General features: G+C 58.4%; 1 protein-coding gene across 2 annotated transcripts; it reads left to right on the top strand.

Moving 5' to 3' along the window:
- The first annotated feature begins 715 nt into the window (after positions 1 to 715).
- Positions 716 to 17,972, top strand: PLCD1 (phospholipase C delta 1). 2 transcript variants are annotated; one of them, XM_056129418.1, is made up of 15 exons: positions 716 to 1,003; positions 9,528 to 9,692; positions 12,139 to 12,367; positions 13,743 to 13,872; positions 13,970 to 14,201; positions 14,730 to 14,931; positions 15,099 to 15,243; positions 15,333 to 15,482; positions 15,575 to 15,730; positions 15,966 to 16,125; positions 16,214 to 16,330; positions 16,859 to 17,037; positions 17,139 to 17,271; positions 17,349 to 17,498; positions 17,612 to 17,972. In XM_056129418.1, exons 1-15 carry the CDS (start codon positions 970 to 972, stop codon positions 17,698 to 17,700), a joined length of 2,271 nt encoding a protein of 756 aa, XP_055985393.1. In that variant the 5' UTR covers positions 716 to 969; the 3' UTR covers positions 17,701 to 17,972. The 2 variants fall into 2 exon arrangements, with proteins under 2 accessions (XP_055985393.1, XP_055985391.1); XM_056129416.1 differs by lacking the exon at positions 716 to 1,003 and adding an exon at positions 6,137 to 6,273.
- Positions 17,973 to 18,169: the final 197 nt, after the last annotated feature.

Raw genomic sequence — 18,169 nt, 5'->3', positions numbered from 1 at the left:
ACCTTTTTACTTGGGGGCTGTGGGAGTGGTTGGGCCATATACAGGAAATCCAACAGGGTCAGTTGCATTCCAGACCACCTCACTGACCCCTGGGCTATGTCCAGTTCATTCGCAGACAGGGCAACGGGTCCCTTGAGAACCACCAGGAGTGATCCCTGATCACAGAGGCGGGAGTAAGCCCTGAACACTGCCAGGTGTGACCCCAATACCCCACCCCTCAAGGAGTCTGGGTTGTAGGAACTGAGGATGGGAGTCGGGGTACAAGTAGGGGCACCTGAGAAATCGCTGTCACCCCAGCCCCGTCCCTCACTCTTCCGCAGATTGCCAGCGGTTTGGGGTAAGGGTTGGGGGTCTCAGAGGAAGCTGCCCTTTGCCCCTCGGCTCTAAATTTACCTCTTCCCCGGCCTCCCACCAAAGGCGCCCCGGAGCGGAAGCTTTGCCGCAGATGCGGGGTGCCCTCTTCCTTTCCCGGGAACTCCGGGCGCGCTTTCCAGCCCATTCCCGGGAAGGACACGCGGACTCTTGGGTCTCGCGGGTTGCCCGGGAGGACTCGGCGGCGCTGCACTCGGACGGGCTTGGCGCGTCCCCGGGATGACGCCGGGCTTCTCAGCGCATCGCTGCGATTCTGGCCAGGCGGCCGCAGGCAGGGCGTGGGGCCCCGGCGGCCCGCGGTAATGACAGGGCCGGGGGGCTGTGGGCGGCGGCCGCAGCCGAGGAAACGGGAGGATCCGGCTATTCCTGGCGGGCTGGGCCGAACCTCCCCACCCGCAGCGCCGGGTCCCCCGGACGGGGCGGGGAGAGGCGCGCGGGTTGGCGGGCCCAGGGGGCGGACGGGGCGGAGTCCCCTGCCCCTCCTGCCTCCGCCCCCCGCAGTGTCTTCGCGTCGCACCAGCTCAGCTGGGCGAGGAGGTGAGTCGCCCCGCATAGTCGCCGCACACACGTGCGCCCCGCGGCGCCCCCATATCGGGTATGGACTCGGGCCGGGACTTCCTGACCCTGCACGGTGAGTTCTGGGGGGACGCGCGGGGAGACTCTGTAGGGGGCCGATCGCGCCCGAAGCCGCTCCGGGACACAGACGGGGGACCCCCGGCCTCTTGGGCCGTCCCGTCCCGTAGCCTTTTGGTCACTTTTGGGGAAGTCTCGGCGCTAGTTCCCCTCCCAGAGGTGGGATCGCACGCGTGCGCGCGCGCGGGAGGACACGGCTCTGGGTCTTAGCCCCCGGAGTTGGGGGAAGGTAGGGGGTGCAGGGAGGAAGAGCTGCCTCGGGGGCTGCCCCGGACCCCGGGTGAGGAAGCGCTCCAAGGGCCGGCGCTCAGCTGGCCTGAGCCGAGCAGGGAGAGGCTTCGGTGAAAAAAAGCAAAATCTCCCCGCCCGGTCCGGAGCGTCCCGAGAGGCTCCCCCAAAGTCTTGGCGTGCCTGGAGCGCGTCAGCCGCGCGGGTGTGTCGGGGCTGCGGGATCCAGGGGCGGGGCGGGGTGGCTGCCAGCTCCGCCACGGTCCCTGTGTGCCGCTTTAGGTCTCAGCTCGGCCATCGGAGGCCGCGGTGCCCGCCGAGCCGAGCCGGAGCCGTCGGATTGTGCCCCCCGCCCTTACCCCTCCGCACCGCCTAGGTGGGCCGGGCTGGGGCTCAGCTCCTATCTGCTCACTGGCTCCACCCTTCGTCCTGCGGAGTTGGGTCCCGCCAGCTCCTGGCCGAATTGCTGTGGCTCCAGAGCTCAAGAATCTGAGGTCTTATGGCTCCACCTGGACCCGCGGTCTGGGCTGGGCATTTGGCATCAGTCTAGGAAGAACTTGCTTTCCTGGGGCCTCCAAACATCTGTCACTCAGATCCTCAAATGTTGACCCTGTATGGTTGAATCCCTCAACAAAGGCTGCTTAACGTCCTGTTTCCTGGCACGGGTGTGGCTGGTGGGTCTGAGTGCCCACTCCATCCCCAACCAAACACAGACATAATAGAAGAGAAGGAGAAAGGCAGAGTCCTCCAGCAGCCCACTAGGACCCCCTCGGATGGAGGGCGATCAGCCACCCTATGCGTCTCAGGGTGGCCAGTTGGCCTTAGGGAGACCATGCCGGGGCTCAGACTGTCTCCCTTATGCTACTGGCCTGGGCTCCTGAAAGCATCTAGTCCCTGCCCCTTTGTGTAGTCCTCAGCTTTTCTTGGCCAGAGGTGTCCTCTGTGCTCCTGCCAGGCCGGTAGCAAGGGAGACTGGGCAGCTCCGAGGTCACTCCGAGAGGAGATCTGCTTTCTCCCTTGGTGAGTGCCGGCAACCTCCTCCAGGAAGCCCCAACAGGCTTGCTTCCTGAAAGCTTTTAGTCAGCTCCTGCTGACTGACAACTTCAGTGCCAGGAGTGAGGAGCAGGTACCATCCTGTGTCCCCCGGCTCTCCCACAACCTGGGTGTCGTCCTAGAGAGGAAGCGTGTGGGGTCTGTGACATGGGTGCAGTCGCCCTGGCCCACCACATGCCCAGACACCACCACCTCTGCAGTCTCCCTGAAGCCCCCGCCACTTTGACCTCAGCACCCCTAATGGCTTTCCGTAACTGACCTCATGGAAAGGCTCCTTTGCAAAGCAGACAGGAAGGAGAAACCGGTTAAGGAGAATGGGCTGGGGAGGGCAGAGGGTGTCACTGGGCCCTAGGTTCCACTTCCTGGTCATCTAAACACTCACTGGGAGTCTGCATCCCTTTCATAGTTGGGGGTCCCACAGTGTTGGACATGTGCTAGAGGACCATACTCTCCGACTCGGGCACTGGGGAGTGTTCTAGAGAAAGAACTTCATTGACTGGGAGGTTCCCAGCCCTGCACACTCTGAGCTGTCCCTTCTCTCCCCGCCATCCCCCCCCCCCCCATGCAGCAGACATGGATTCCAAAGGCTGAGTAGTTACGTGAGTTCAAGCCTTCACTCTTATTTTCAGCTCAGACAAAGCACTGGCTTTCTTTTTGCCTTCATTTTCATGTCTGTAAAATGGGACACTGAAGCACTAACTGGTCCATAGGGATGCTGAGAGAATTGCATGAGGCAGTGCCTATAAAACAGCTAGAACAGTGACTGGTCTCAGTGGGTACCCAGTTCCAGGCAAAGCCCACCACCCCCTGGGATCATGATTATCTGCAGGGATTTGGGAGATAATGGGATGAGAAAATAGTCTTAGGTAGGAAAATTGTAACCAGAACTAGCCCAGGAACTGAGGGCTCCATCCCTTTCCTCCAAAGGTCTTGGAATGATGCTCTAATCCCTGGCTTTCTCTCTTACCCACTTCCTTTGCTGCCTGCACTTGGGTCTGGCCTGCACTGACTTCTGCAACAGGTCTTCAGATGTGCCTGAAAAGATGCTACTTCACAGAACCCTCCTTTCAGCGACCTCCTCCATCTTCACTCACCTTCTCTCCAGCTTGCCCTTCTTGCCTCACTGTAGTAGCTGGCACTGAAAGGTGGAAGGCTGGTTCCAGGAGAGGCCCAACCTTGGTCGCAGAAGACTTGGGCTCCAGATAAGCTTTGCCTCTATTTACTGTGCGACCCTGAGTTAATTCCCTTTGCTTCTTGGGTCATTTTTTTTTTTTCTCTTTTTGGATCACACCCAGTGATGCACAGGGGTTACTCCTGGCTCATACACTCAGGAATTACTCCTGGCAGTGCTTGGGGGACTATATGGGATGCTTGGAAATTGAACCCGGGTCAGCCATGTGCAAGGCAAACGCCCTCCAGCCCCAGGGCCTGTTGTTTATTTTTTCATCCACAGGCTTGTAATACCTATCTCACAGGTGCTGTTCTGCGGATAAAACTCTGGTGGTCACAGGAGAGCTACACTGGCTAAAAAGCCAGCAGTCCGAAGAGATGATGATTCTAGAGTCATCAGAATAAACTGGTGGTTAGCCCTCTCCCCACCTCAGTCACCTTTCAAATCCAGACCCAGAGTACATAAACACATTGATCACTTTGGCTGTTAGGTGAATATGGGAACTTATTTTTTTGTTTTTCTTGAGCCACACATAGCAGTGCTTGGGGGACAATATGGTGTGCTGGGGATTGAACCCAGGCTTGTAGCGTGCCAGGCAAATGCCTTGCCCACTGTTCTTTTCGCCAGCCTTTTGGGATGTTTTTATTTTTAAGCATTAAAATTTTTTTATTATATTTTTGTTTTTGGGTCCCACCAACGATGCTCAGGAATTACTCCTGGGACAGTGCTCAGCATACTGTATGGGATGCCAGAGAAACTAGGTTGGAACTAGGTTGGCCATGTTCAAGGCAAGCACCCTGCCCATTGTACTATCACTCTGGCCCCCTGGAACTTGCTTTTTTTTTTTTCTTTTTGGGTCACACCCGGCAATGCACAGGGTTTACTCCTGGCTCTGCACTCAGGAATAACTCCTGGCGGTGCTCAGGGAACCATATGGGATGCTGTATGCAAGGCAAACGCCCGGGGTTGGCTGTATGCAAGGCAAACGCCCTACCCACTGTGCTATCACTCCAGCCCCTGGAACTTGCTTTTATGTGCATAAAATAAAATATGCAAGAATTCAAATGAAGCCACTTATATTGAGTCTGTTTTCATTCTTCCAGTTTAGAAGCTTAGGGCCAGGGGATGTGAGCCAAGTGGCAGAGCAAAGGTCTTGCATATATGAGGCCCTGCGTTTGATCCTTGACATCAGGAGAAAAAAAAAAAGAGTTGACACCGCTTGAATGGGTTTTCTAAAACACGCTCTTTACACTCCACTTCTTTCCTCCCCACGTGAAGAACAACTTGTCTGTGCCCATAAATTTCAGCTCATCCACACTAACACGTTGCCTATGATTGTCTCCGCGGCATGAGCCTGGCAAGCCACTGCTTTTCGGTTTATTGTTATTGCTGCTGTGTGCTTGCCTGCTAACAGCCAGCTTTTCCAGTGACTCACTGCCCAAGCCGGGGAGGCGAATGGAGGAACTATTGGGAGAGTAAGAAAGAGGAATGAGTCAGGCTTCTGGGTGGTGTCCTGACCTTGGCACACAGTAGGGGCTCAATAAACAGTGGCTGCCTGAATGAAAGGGAAGTTGTGACTTCCATGAAAGGACCCCCTGTTCCCGAGCACACTGCAGCGCTTGTGGAACGTTGCCGTGGTTCTCCGGTGTTTATCGAGGCATGCCAGCTAGTAAATGCATTTTCGAGATCGGCATTCCACAACCCCACTGGCCCCCTTCCAGAATTCCAAGCTGACTCCCAACCTCCGGGATTACCAGCGGGGCGGGGGAAACTGAGAGCCGGCCAATGCGGAACTGGCCGGCCTGAGGCTACCCCAAGGGAGGCAAGAAGAGCAAGTTACGACCCAGGGGTTCGCTGGTGGCATGTTTGGGCGGTCTCGGCCGCCCCTGGCCCGAGCTCCATCCCGGGGCCCGCCTCACCTCACCCCTTCGCGTCCTCGGCTAAAATGCCCGAGGCTTCCCAGGGGCTGTTCGCACCGAGCCCTACCTCTGCAGCGCCCGGACCAAAGCAGAGCAAGGTTGGAACGCGCGGCCCAAACCCCGCCCCCCGGACGTGACCCCGCCCCCCGAAGCGCGCGAGGCTCAGCCTCTCCCCGGACCAAAACTTGACGTTAGGGCGATGGGCCCTCCCCGCATTCGCCCGTTGGGCCCTGGCCCCGCCCTCGGACTGCTTCCGGGCTTTGACTGGACTTCCACGTCGCCTCCCAGCCCCTCCTCCTCGGCTCTTGCTCCGCCTCCAACCTGCTTTCTGAACACTGATTTTTTTTTTAAAACCGCTTATTAGTTTCCTGGTTTATGGGTTTTCTTTGTAATTTAGTTTTTTTTCTGAGTCGTTTGTCTTGCCTTTCATTAAGAGTCTCCCCTCTCTAGACCCCTCCCCGCCCCCATGCATTCTCCAGGACCCGATTCCTGCTCTGCGGCGCTCCCCACCTCCTGAGCTCGGGCTGCTCCTCTCCCCCGCCCGGATGCTTCTCTGGCCCCAAACCTACAATAGGACCGCGCCCTCCCTCTAGCCACGCCCCGAGTTGGCCCCGCCCCAGTCCCGGCCCCGCCCACACACAACTAGGCCCCACCCCAGCACACGCCCAGCTCACGCACTCCTCGGCTCCGCCCCGGGTCCCCGCCTCGTGTAGGTCCACCCATTGGGCTTGAGCCGGATTCTGGTGGCCGCGCTCACCCGGCCCGCGGTGGCGGCGGCAGCTGGAACTTGACTGAGAGTCATGCAGTGCCTAGGGATCCGGCGCCGGAGCCGCTCTCAAGAGCTCTACCTACAGGAGCAGAGCCGCAAGGTGGCAGCGCTCAATGGGCAGAGATTAGGTAAGGGAAGCAGGCACCCGCGAACCTGAGCTCTTGGAGCCCCGCTTTCTGTTGGACTGCTGGAGTGACTGGGGGTGTCACTTGCTGGAGGGGCTGTTTCTGCAGCTGGGCTGTGTGTGGGTTTTGTGACAGGAGGGGTGAGGCAGAGCCCCTGCCTGGCCTGTTGACAGGTTCCAGGTAACACTGGATCAATGGCCACCAGCATGTGACGGTCACCCAAGATATCCTCCAAGTTCAGGGGGATGCTGAGCAGAAGTGTGTGATGTGGGTGACCCAGTGAGGATGGTCGCCACTGTGCACCGGTGTGATGGTGTGCCACGTACCCAAGTGGGGGACAGAATGGGATAGCACAACGGGGACAGCAGTGTGTGGCCTAAGCAATGCAGCCGCTCTGTTATGAGGTGTGTGTTAGGTGGGTTTTCTGAGGTGGCAGTGTGTCCCCGAGTAGGGGGCTGCCTGAGAGTCATGTTTCTTGGTGCTGGCTCTGAGGGTAGGCTCTTGAGTCCTGACTCCACCATGTAGCTTCCCCGGGCCTCAATTTCCTCATCTGTAAAATGGGAATAATGATAGTGCTGTCCTTGAGGGCTGCAGAAGGGATTAAGAACTGTGTCACATGCAGGTATTAGCTGTTATCATGATGATGGCTGCCGCTGCTGGGACCATGAGGACGTTTTTACATCCCATCTTGTGTTGCCCTGTGTGTGTCTCCATGTGACACAGTGTGGGGCTCAGCATCTGTTCTAGGTTGTGTGGCTGAGTGTGTGGGGGGGTGACTGTAGTTGTGGGTCCCAGTGTGTCTCTTTGGCCCTTCGCCCTTGGTACCAGGCCATGACTCCTGGTATGACCAGTTGTGGACGGCTGCCTGCCTGGGCAGGGTTGTGAGGCTGCAAGGGCCATGCGGGGGACTCAGAGATGACTGTGACCCAAGATATCCTCTAAGTTCAGGGGGATGCTGAGCAGAAGGGTGTGACGTGGGTGACCCAGTGGGGATGGTCACTGGTGTGGCCTTGGAGACCAGTGCACAGCTGTGATGGTGTGCCACATACCCAAGTGGGGGATGGAATGGGATAGCGCGATGCGGACCCCAAGCCCTACAAGAGGAGAAAGAACCACAGCTGGGCACATGGGGTCTGGGTGAGGAGTGTCCGTAGACTTCTTAGGTGCTGAGGGAGACAGCGGGTCGGAAAGGTGGCCCAGTGGCCTCAGAAGCAAAAGGGCCTCCATGAGGCTGAGAGGGAGAGGGAGGTGCCGTCCAGACTGCCTGGTGCCCTGGGCTGGTGGCTGGGCTCAGGATCCACCTTGGGACTGAGGCTCATGTTCCGGAAGCCACATGGGCAGCGGCGAGGGGTTTATCTCTGCCTGGCTGCAGATAGGTCCTCGTCTGGCTCCAGGACAGGATGGACCTGTCATCTCCTCTTGGTGTTTTCCAGAACTGAAGGGTGGGGTACGCCTTCTGCTTTCCGCCCCCTCCTCACTTTCCCATCTGTGTGGCCCACGCAGGAGGTCCAGGTGCACCCCCTTCTCCCCCCGGCCCCCAGCCTCAACAATGGAGCCCCTGCAAGGGTTGAGGTCACTGTCTCCTTGACCCGGTCCCCTGTCTTGAGTCCCACTGTCACAGTCAGGAGAGGGGTCCCCAATCAGCAGCCCCCACTCCTCCCCCTGGGCCTCTCCAGGGGCTGAATGTGGCTCCAGGAAATGACGGAGTGACAAAGTGACTGACAAAGTGATGGGATGAAGGCGGGGAAGTCACCGGAGACTGGCCAGAACAGCCCCCTCCAACAGTGCTGCTGGGGAGGAGGTGGTAGCACCAGACCCTGTCCCTGTTCCCACACGAGCGAACCCTGGTGGCAGGGACAGAGAGACTGCAGGTGGGACGAAGTGGTGGATACATGGAGTGGGAAAGATTATGGGGGGTGGGGTTATGGGGGGGCATTATCAGCGCCCGGGCCGGTGCAGAGGGCACTTCCTGGCACTCTCCTGGAAGCAGAGGGTCCAGGATGCTGAGCGTGTGGCGTCCTGGCTCTAGCTCGGCTCGACTTGGCTGTGGGACTCGGCTGCGGCTAGTGTGGCCCAGGAGATAACAGATGGAGATAGACTCGTGGCAGACACGGACACAGCCACAGCCAATGTGGAATAGATCTGCACACAGCCCCTGATCCGCACCGAGATGTGGGAGATGCTCAGCCACGTGTATCTGCGTGCATCTGTCGCTACCTCACACTGGTGGCTCCTTAAGGTGCAGGTTTCACACTCTGATCACAGTTGGTGCAGGGACTGCTGGGGCCCTCTGGTGCCTGCTTGGGATGAAGGCCGTCACGGCTCTGAGACCGCCTGGGTCTCCGAGAGCAGCAGAGAGCCAGCAGAGGCTGGGGGCAGCTGGGGTTCTCGTCACAGCTGAGGGACCTGCACTGTGCCTTGGGGGTCCTGGACTCAGGCAATTCAGAGATGGAGTGGCCAGAGCAGGCCAGGACTACCCAGCTGGCCAAACACAGGTTGCCCTCTGCTTCTCCCGGGCAAGGATGAGAGACTCACCTTTGCTGGTCCAGGTGAGAAGGGGACAACAGGGATGGGTGGGCCAGGGTATCCACAGCCACTGCATGGACAGCAAGAACGATGGCTTCCGTCACTCTGAGGCCTTCCCAGATTCTGCTTGTATCTCATGTCACCCGCGCACTCTCCTTGTAGGTGGATGGGAGACAAGGGAGGGTGAGCTCCATAATAGGAAGTCACCTGCTCAGGTCACACTGCTGGCCAGGAAGGGCACCTGGACCACACTGGTGCGTCCAGAGCTACAGAGGTTGGGGTGGGTGCTGGCGTCCACTCACCTCTGGAAGCCATCATAGCTGTCCCTTTTCCTTCCTGCTCTGCCTGACCTTTCGGCCCCAGCTTCTTTCAGGTCCCTTTGAGCCCTGAGTGTGACCAGGAGGGGGCCCACCTCATTTCGAATAACCAGGCCATTTCCTAGGGGTCTGGTCCCCCAAGGTACTCTTGGCGTCACTGCCCTCCTCATCAGACATGAGTGGCACATCACGGTGTTTCCAGGGTGACTTTGAGTGGTTGGGAACAACGGTTTGCCTGGGCCGAGTGGGCAATCAAGAGGACTCCTTGGAGGAGGCAGCGCTCCAGGAGTCGACGGGAGGAAGTGAACTGAGAGCAGAGGACGAGGTGGTGAAAGTGGGCCCAAGGGCTGGTAGATTCAGGAGGGATTCAGGAGGGGGTGGCATCTTACCTGCGGTGTCCTCCCCCCGGCCCAGGCCTGCAGGGTGACGAGGACCTCCAGGCCCTGTTGAAGGGCAGTCAGCTCCTGAAGGTGAAGTCCAGCTCGTGGCGGAGAGAGCGCTTCTACAAGCTGCAGGAGGACTGCAAGACCATCTGGCAGGAGTCCCGCAAGGTCATGCGGAGTCCTGAGTCCCAGCTTTGTGAGTGCCCCGGGAGTGTGGTCTGGGCTGGGGCAGTGGAGGGCGCCAGAGAGTGCCAATGTGGACTTGGAGGAGAGGTGGGCCGTGGCTCAGGACCACAGACAGGGAAACAGAGGGGGTCCGAGGGACAGAGGCAGACCTAGGTGGGGCTGAGCAGCGCAGATGGAGATGCTGATGCCTTTTAGGGGTCATTTTACGCCACCACAGAGGAGAAGGAGCCAGACCTTCTGGAAACCACAGGAGCAGGCCCAGACGGCTGTAGGAAGGAGGAAAGCTAGACTGACAGCCTCCAGGAGTGGGAGGGACAAAGCCAGGCCCAAAGTCCGGGTGCAGATATGGCCCTTCCGGGTGTCATGTTGGGCTGAGGTGGGGCCACAGGACATAGTGTCTCCCTGGGCTGGGGTGGAATGGGGCCTTGACTGGGTACCTCCCTGAGGTCATTGTCCCCCCCGCCTCCCCGGGTCAGGCCGAAGAGGAGAAAGTGCTTTCCTTTGTTTTGCTTTTGTGTTGGGGCCACACCTGGCAATGCTCAGGGTTTACTCCTGGCTCTGTGCTCAGGAATCACTCTTGGCAGTGCTCAGGGGACCATATGGGATGCCACAGATTGAACTCTAGTTGGCCCCATGCAAGTCAAATGCCCTACTCACTATCCTATCTCTGGGGCCTGTGAAGAAAGTATAGGCAAAAAAGTTCTGTGGCATTGCTTTATTTATTTATTTATTTATGGCTTTTTGGGTCATACCCGGCAATGCTCCGAGGTTACTCCTGCTCTGCATTCAGGAATTACTCCTGGCAGTTCTCAGGGGACTGACCATATGGGACACCGGGGATTGAACCGGGATCGGCTATGTGTAAGGCAAATGCCCTACCTGCTGTACTGTCGCTCCGGCCCCTATGGCACTGCTTTAAAACAGGATCCTTCCGTGAGTCTGAAGTGACAGGTCTCCCCGGCACCTCTACTGGAGGAACGGGGGGTGGTGGTGACGAGACTGTGAGACCAATGCCATCTGGGAATGATTTTCTGTGCCACTGGGAATATTCTGATACAGCACTTCTCACTGCCTGTGGCCACAGAGGATTGAAATTCGGTTGACGTGGCTGAGGAACTGAATCTTTCATTTTGCTGAATTTGAACTGATCTACATGAAAATGGCCTGGGTGGCTGGAGATAGCTTTACTGGGGGGACCACAGCAGCTGGGATTTACTCCCCAGACCCCCCCTGGAAATCCCTTGAGGGGGATGGGGGGCGGGTCTGGGGGGTGGGATGAGTCTCAGCGACAGAGGGGCAGGAAGCAAGGTGGGCTGCTGGGCCTCGGGACCCAGAGCGGAAGAGCGAGGTGTTGTTGCCAGCGTAGGGACCAGAAACGAGGCAAGACTCAGGCAGGTTCCAGGGCCAGAGCCTAGCAGGGTCCCTGAGCCTTGGTTGTGGCAGCAGGCCTGGAGCTGGAGGACACATCAGCACTGTCCCTGGCACTGGTTCTTGGGGCTCTGCTCTGGAAGGGGCTTCCTATGGTTTTCGGGTGCCTCTCACGCCCCGAGCCCCAGGGAATCCGGGAGCCCCTGGCCAGTGTGTGCCAGCACCTGGGCCCTTGAGGGAGCTGTGCTGGGCTGGCAGGAGGCAGGAGTCCCGGGGTGGGGTAGAGGTGGGGGACTCCATGCGTGCATAGGCGCAGAGGCAAGGATGGGGTGGCAGATCCCAGGTTGGGGTGCCCCAGGTGCTGAGGGAGCCATGTGGCCTGGAGAGGCTCTGACCTCCTCTCTGAGGGGTGAGCACTGGGAAACAAATGTGCCCCGCCCATGGGGAAACTGAGTTCGGACAGATGCAGTCTCTTCCTCCAGCTCTGCCACCACCAGCCATTCCTTCTGTCTGGCTTCCAGAGGGGACAAGGCCCTGGCGAGGGCGATGGAATCTGTACTTCCTCCTGGGCCTGGGAACTCCAAGTCTCAGCTTCCTGTCTCCTGTCTCCTGGTCCCCTCCCATCCTCCCTTTCCCCCTTCCCCCAGTCTGGCTGTGCTGTGCTGGAGAGTGGCCTGGAGGGTCAGGAGGCACCCCTGCACCCAGGTGGTCCAGGGCTCTACCCATCAGAGCCCGGAGTCTGGGCCACACACATGGAGTTCATGGGGGCCAGGAGGCCCTGGATACTGAGGTTCTCAGAGCCCCCCCTGCCCCATCCCCCTCTCAGAGCCCTATGCACCCGCTGCCTTGAAACCACACCCTGGCTCGGGTCTCCTTTTACCCTGGCTCAGTGCTCTCTCCACCTCTGTCTCTGCCTTCCTCTTTTTTTGTGTCCTGTTATCTGTCCTCCTGCCTCTCTCCTTCCTTTCTATCCAAGGCCGGGCTGCTAGCCCCTCCCCCCACCCCTGCCCTGACCCAGGGAGTGAGGAGCAAGAGCAGGGCTGGCCTCCCTCGTGGCCGGCTCTTCCCACTCCATCCCCTTCTTGCAGTCTCCATTGAGGACATTCAGGATGTGCGCATGGGGCACCGCACGGAGGGCCTGGAGAAGTTTGCCCGCGATGTGCCTGATGACCGCTGCTTCTCCATCGTCTTCAAGGACCAGCGCAACACGCTGGACCTCATCGCACCATCGCCCGCAGACGCCCAGCACTGGGTACAGGGGCTGCGTAAGATCATCCACCACTCGGGCTCCATGGACCAGCGGCAGAAGCTACAACAGTATCCTGGCAGAGGGTTCGGGCCCAGCCCACGGCTGCTGGCTGCAGGGGGTCCCTAGTGCAATTTAGGGATAGAGGAAACACCAGGGGCTATTACAGCAAAATAGAGTAGACAGAGTAGCTGAAACAACAGAAATGACCTTTCCACAGCACCGGGGACGGGAAGTCCGAGGTCAGGGGGCTGGCCAGGGTGCAGTTCCAGTAAGGGCTTGCCTCCTTGCTGGCAGAGAGCTGTCTTCTCACAGTGACCTAACATGACAGGGCCAGGAGAGGTCTCTGGTGTCTCTTTTTTTTTGGGTCACTCCGGCGATGCACAGGGGTTACTTTTAGCTCATGCACTTAGGAATTACTCCTGGTGGTGCTTGGGGGACTGCATGGAATGCTGGGAATCGAACCCAGGTTGGCCATGTGCAAGGCAAACACCCTACCTGCTGCGCTGTCGCTCTAGCCCTGAGGTGTCTCTTAAGTTCACTGAGAAACTGTGTCTCATTTCCAAAGTTTGAAATCTATGATTACAGTCACGGGTCGCTTCTCAAGAGGATGCATTCAGAGATATACATCATTAGGCAATTTTGTCTCTGCTAGTACATACACTTAGATCGTGTGCCCTGCTCCCCACCTCGGCCATCTATGGAGACCAGCCTTGTCTCCATGCTTCATGGAGGGGGCTATACCATCATGTTTGCAAGCGCTAAGTTTATGCTTTTTTCATTGAATTATTTATATTGGGCTATTCTTTGTCATGGTCCCAAGGATGGATCGAACTGGAGTCTCCCGTATTCAAGGCATGCACTTCACCACTGAGCCAATGCTCAGTCCCCTCCTACTGTCTTTCTTTTAAATAAATCCTTTAAAGACTTTGCTGCAAACAGTTCCTCTGGTCTGTCCAAAAACTCCAGGTGGAGTTCTCTTTTTCTTTTTATTTGAATCTCAGAATTTAAGCCATTCCTATGACATCAATTATTACTTCCTTTGTGATTTCTTCTAATAACCAACTGTCTTATCTTGTAAAAAAAAAACAACTGTGTCCCCCTGTCTTTGCTCTACACTGAGTTCTCTCTGAGGAGCAAGAGAATGGAGATAACAGAGAAGTAGGGGCATAAGTAATACTTTGAAAATGTTTTCAACATGTGAAAGACTCAAAGCCAGTGAAGAGGAAAAACCCCTCTTCAAGAGGATGTAACATTGCTGCTAAAGAGACCACCAGCTTTTGTCTTAACAGCTGGACATCAAGTAGGTTAGGTCTACAGGGAGCTGTGTCCATAGGTGGTCTCAGCCCAGCTGGACTCAGGAGTTAACCCCAGGATTGAGGCAGGGATCCAGCTAGGGCCTAAGGGTCCCAGGGTTCCTAGGTACTTTCCTTACTTCTCGTCCAGCTGGATTCATTCCTGCTTGCGAAAGGCTGACAAGAACAAGGACAACAAGATGAGCTTCAAGGAGCTGCAGAACTTCTTGAAAGAGCTCAACATCCAGGTGGATGACAACTATGCACGCAAGATCTTCAGGGTGAGGTGGGAAGGGTGGTGGTCAGTGAGGCAGAGAGGCCTTGACCCAGCCGGGGCCGGCTCTGAGCCCTGTGCACCCGGCTATCCTGGCTTTGCAGGAATGCGACCACTCCCAGACCGATTCCCTAGAGGACGAGGAGATTGAGGTCTTCTACAAGATGCTCACCCAGCGGGCTGAGATCGACCGCATCTTTGCGGAAGCCACAGGCTCTGGGGAGACCATGTCTGTGGGCCAGCTGGTGACGTTTCTGCAGCACCAGCAGCGGGAGGAGGAGGCGGGGCCAGCCCTGGCCCTCTCCCTCATTGAGCGTTATGAGCCCAGTGAGACTGGTAAGGGCCTGGGCAGGGCCTCATCGGGCTGGGAGACCCCTGGAAAGACTGCAGCCCAGAGAAGGGAACTGGGTGGGGTCCTAGCAGACCGTAGGTCAGCGTGTACCTGCCCTATGAAAGCAGGCCATGGGATATCAGCCTCTCCATCATTGCCCCCACCAGCTTCCACCTGCAGGGGGGCTCTGAGGATCTTGGGGGATGGGGGGGGGAGAGAGAGAGAGAGAGAGAGAGAGAGAGAGAGAGCGCACTGCCCTGGCCCTTTCTTTGCACCTATACTGGGCCCGGCCTTGGGATGTGATAGGGCACAGAGAGAGGGGGGTCCAGTCTGAAGGTGCAGAGAAAACGAGGCCCTGACTTTCAGGTGGGAGCCCTAGAGGGAGGGCCTCGCCCTGGGCTGGTCACAGTTTGGTTGGGAGATTCAAATACACCCCCTTCCTAGAGCATCGGGGACCAGCCCGGGACAGGGAAGCCAGGGGTGCGGGGGACCCCTGCCCTCGGAGCTGAACGTGCTGGGCTCCTCTTTCTCAGCCAAGGCGGAGCGGCAGATGACCAAGGACGGCTTCCTCATGTACCTGCTGTCGGCCGATGGCAGCGCTTTCAGCCTGGCGCACCGGCGGGTCTACCAGGACATGAACCAGCCGCTCAGCCACTACCTGGTGTCGTCCTCACACAACACTTACCTGCTGGAAGACCAGATCACTGGGCCCAGCAGCACCGAAGCCTACATCCGGTGAGGCCAGGAGGCGTGGCGTCACGGGGGCGTGACCTGACAGTGGGCGTGGGGCGTGGTTCTGGAGTGGGCGGGGCATTGCGGGGCGGGGCTTTGCACGGGTTGGTGGCGGGGGCGGGGCTTTGCGCGGGTGCGTGGTATGCTGAGAGCTGGGTCTCTGCCAATAGGGCGCTCTGCAAAGGTTGCCGCTGCGTGGAGCTCGACTGCTGGGATGGGCCCAACCTGGAACCTGTCATCTACCATGGCTACACATTCACCTCCAAAATCTTCCTCTGCGACGTGCTCAGGGCCATCCGGGACTATGCATTCAAGGTGGGCGCTCTGCCTGTCGGAGGTGGTGGGGAGGAAGTAGATGGTAGGGACAACTACCCCAACCTCCTAACCTGCCCTGGGGCTTGCAGGCCTCCCCTTATCCGGTCATCCTGTCCCTGGAGAACCACTGCAGCCTGGAGCAGCAGCGCGTCATGGCTAGCCACCTGCGCAGCATCCTGGGCCCTCTGCTGTTGGACCAACCACTCGAGGGCGTCACCAGCAGCCTGCCTTCCCCCGAGGTGCACCGAGGGATGGGGGTGCTCAGAGGAGAAGGCAGGGGACCGGCTGGAAGGCCAAGTGGGCCCTGACCAACTGCTCTCTCCATCCTTAGCAACTGAAGGGGAAGATCTTGCTGAAGGGGAAAAAGCTTGGGGGTCTTGTGCCCCCTGGAGGGGAGGCAGGTCCAGAGGCCACCGTTTCAGATGAAGATGAGGCTGCAGAGATGGAGGATGAAGCAGTGAGGAGTCGGGTCCAGCACAAGCCCAAGGTTTGAGGGAGAGCCTTGGGGAGGTGTGTGGCGGCTGCCATGGGTCCCTCCTTCATCATCAGCCTCCATCAGCCCTCGGGATGTTTGCTTGTGCCAATTCTCTGGGGCTGTCACTCAGACCCTGTGCCTCCCCTCTCTCTGTCTCCCTCTCTGTCCCTGTCGCTGGGTTTCTGGCTCTCAGGGCCCGCCCTACCTCACCTTCCCAATCTAACCCGGGCCTCCCCGTGGCCCCCAGGAGGACAAGCTGAGGCTAGCGAAGGAACTCTCCGATATTGTAATTTATTGCAAGAGCGTCCACTTTGGGGGCTTCTCCAGCCCTGGCAGCCCTGAGCAGGCCTTCTATGAGATGGTGTCCTTCTCCGAGAATCGCGCTGTTCGCCTGCTCCAGGAATCCGGTGAGCCTGGCTTGCCTGGCAGTGCTGCAGCCATAGCTCCCTGCTGTGGGCAGGCTGAGCTGGCGTCACTGACCCACACTCCCCTCAGGGAACAGCTTTGTCCGCCACAACGTGAACCATCTGAGCCGAATCTACCCCGCTGGGAGGAGGACAGACTCGTCCAACTACCACCCAGTGGACATGTGGAACGGGGGCTGCCAGATTGGTAGGGGTTGCTTGTGACTGGGAGAGGACCTGAAATGTGGGTGCTCGGAGCTTCTCGGGGACCCAAGCAGGGCCCAGAGCAAGGATGTGTGGGCTTAGTAGCTGGCAATATCAGCTTGGAAGTGTCCACTCACCATAAGTCGTTGATGCCCCTTGGCATATCCCTAAACCTTTGGATTCTGTATGGGAAGTTGAAAGTGAGGTCAGGGGCTGGAGCAATAGTACAGCGGGTAGGGCGTTTGCCTTGCACGCGGCCGACCCGGGTTCGATTCCCAGCATCCCGTATGATCCCCTGAGCACTGCCAGGAGTAATTCCTGAGTGCACAAGCCAGGAGTAACCCCTGTGCATCGCCAGGTGTGACCCAAAAAGAAAAAAAAAAGAGAGAAAGTGAGGTCAGCATGGCAGCCCAGTTAGGGTGGCAGGAGAGTTGATGTGATGCCAGACCCCACTGATGCCTCACCGAGGGATCCAAGGTTCAGGGGCCCCTGAGTGGGCAGCCTGCAGCCTGAGACCCTGTTCCACCTGTAGTGGCCCTGAACTTCCAGACTCCGGGACCAGAGATGGACGTGTACCAGGGGCGCTTCCAGGACAACGGGTCCTGTGGGTACGTGCTGAAACCTGACTTCCTGCGAGACCCCAACACCACCTTCAACGCAAATGCCCTGGCTCCAGGGCCCTGGTGGAGGCGGAAGCGGCTCAGTGTTAGGGTACGGTCAGCCACAGAAGGGGGCTGGGCAGGTGCTGCTGGGCCTCCCTTCTTCCTCCGTTCCCTTCCCAAACTCTCCTGTTGTGCTCTGCCTTCCCTCAGGTCATCTCAGGGCAGCAGCTGCCCAAGGTCAACAAGAGCAAGAACTCCATTGTGGACCCCAAGGTGACGGTGGAGATCCATGGTGTGGGGCGTGACGTGGCGAGCCGCCACACGCCTGTTGTCACCAATAACGGTAGGTGCTCAGCCCTTCAGGACCCTGCAACCCTAGCCAGTGTCCGGGCCATTGACGGGGAGGCCCTTCCCCCATAGGCTTCAACCCATGGTGGGACAAGGAGTTTGAGTTTGAAGTGGCTGTCCCCGAGCTCGCCCTCGTACGCTTTGTGGTGGAGGATTACGACGCCTCATCCAAGAACGACTTCATTGGCCAGAGCACCATCCCCCTGAACAGCCTCAAGCAGGGTGAGTCTTTGCCCAGTGGGGAACCTGGGCCTGGCATCTGCTGGGCTGGGGCCAGCAGTCCCATTGAGCGTGTGCCCTGGGTGACTGAAACTCCCCCTGCATGACCCTGCCAGGATTCCGCCACATTCACCTCTTGTCCAAGAACGGAGACCAGCACCCATCTGCTACCCTCTTTGTGAAGGTGTCTGTGCAGGATTGCTAAGCGTGGGGAGTCTGGTGAGAGCTTCTTCAGGCAGTCCCAGCCCTGGGTCCACGTCTGGGGATGGGGCCTATGGCTGCCTCCCCGCTGTGACTCAGAACCCGAGGCCTGCTCTGCCTGACTCTGGGACACCTGGTCTGTGCTGCTGACTCTCTGGGCACCCCTGAGCCAGTCCGTTCCCAGAGCCGTCCTCAATTCCGTTAGAACCTCACTGCAGCGCGCCCACCCACCAGCTGGCCCGAGAGTGAGGGTTTTTATAAAAATATTAACACTAAGCCACGTGTGGTCTCTATATCCGGATGCCGCAACAATCCCCAGGAAACGTGTGTGCAGGTGTGTGTGTGTGCACGCACGCATGGCTGAGTGTACATGTATGTGTCTGAGAGCCCCCGGCACCTCCTTTGCTACCTTCCCCAGCAAGAAAACAGCCCTTCTGTGGCGCTCATGCTGCTCTGCAATGTCATAGGAGGCT

The sequence above is a fragment of the Sorex fumeus genome, unplaced genomic scaffold (genome assembly GCF_029834395.1).
Source record: "Sorex fumeus unplaced genomic scaffold, SorFum_2.1 ptg000072l, whole genome shotgun sequence".
In the NCBI taxonomy this organism is placed as follows: domain Eukaryota; kingdom Metazoa; phylum Chordata; class Mammalia; order Eulipotyphla; family Soricidae; genus Sorex; species Sorex fumeus.
This window is presented reverse-complemented; position numbering and strand designations above follow the sequence as displayed.

Excerpts from the sequence above, each read along its gene's own strand:
- PLCD1 (XM_056129416.1), top strand. The coding sequence starts at position 6,177 with ATGCAGTGCCTAGGGATCCGGCGCCGGAGCCGCTCTCAAGAGCTCTAC. Across the intron at positions 12,368-13,742 it reads CAGCGGCAGAAGCTACAACA|CTGGATTCATTCCTGCTTGC; the intron begins GTATCCTGGCAG and ends CTTCTCGTCCAG. Across the intron at positions 15,483-15,574 it reads GCAGCCTGCCTTCCCCCGAG|CAACTGAAGGGGAAGATCTT; the intron begins GTGCACCGAGGG and ends CTCCATCCTTAG.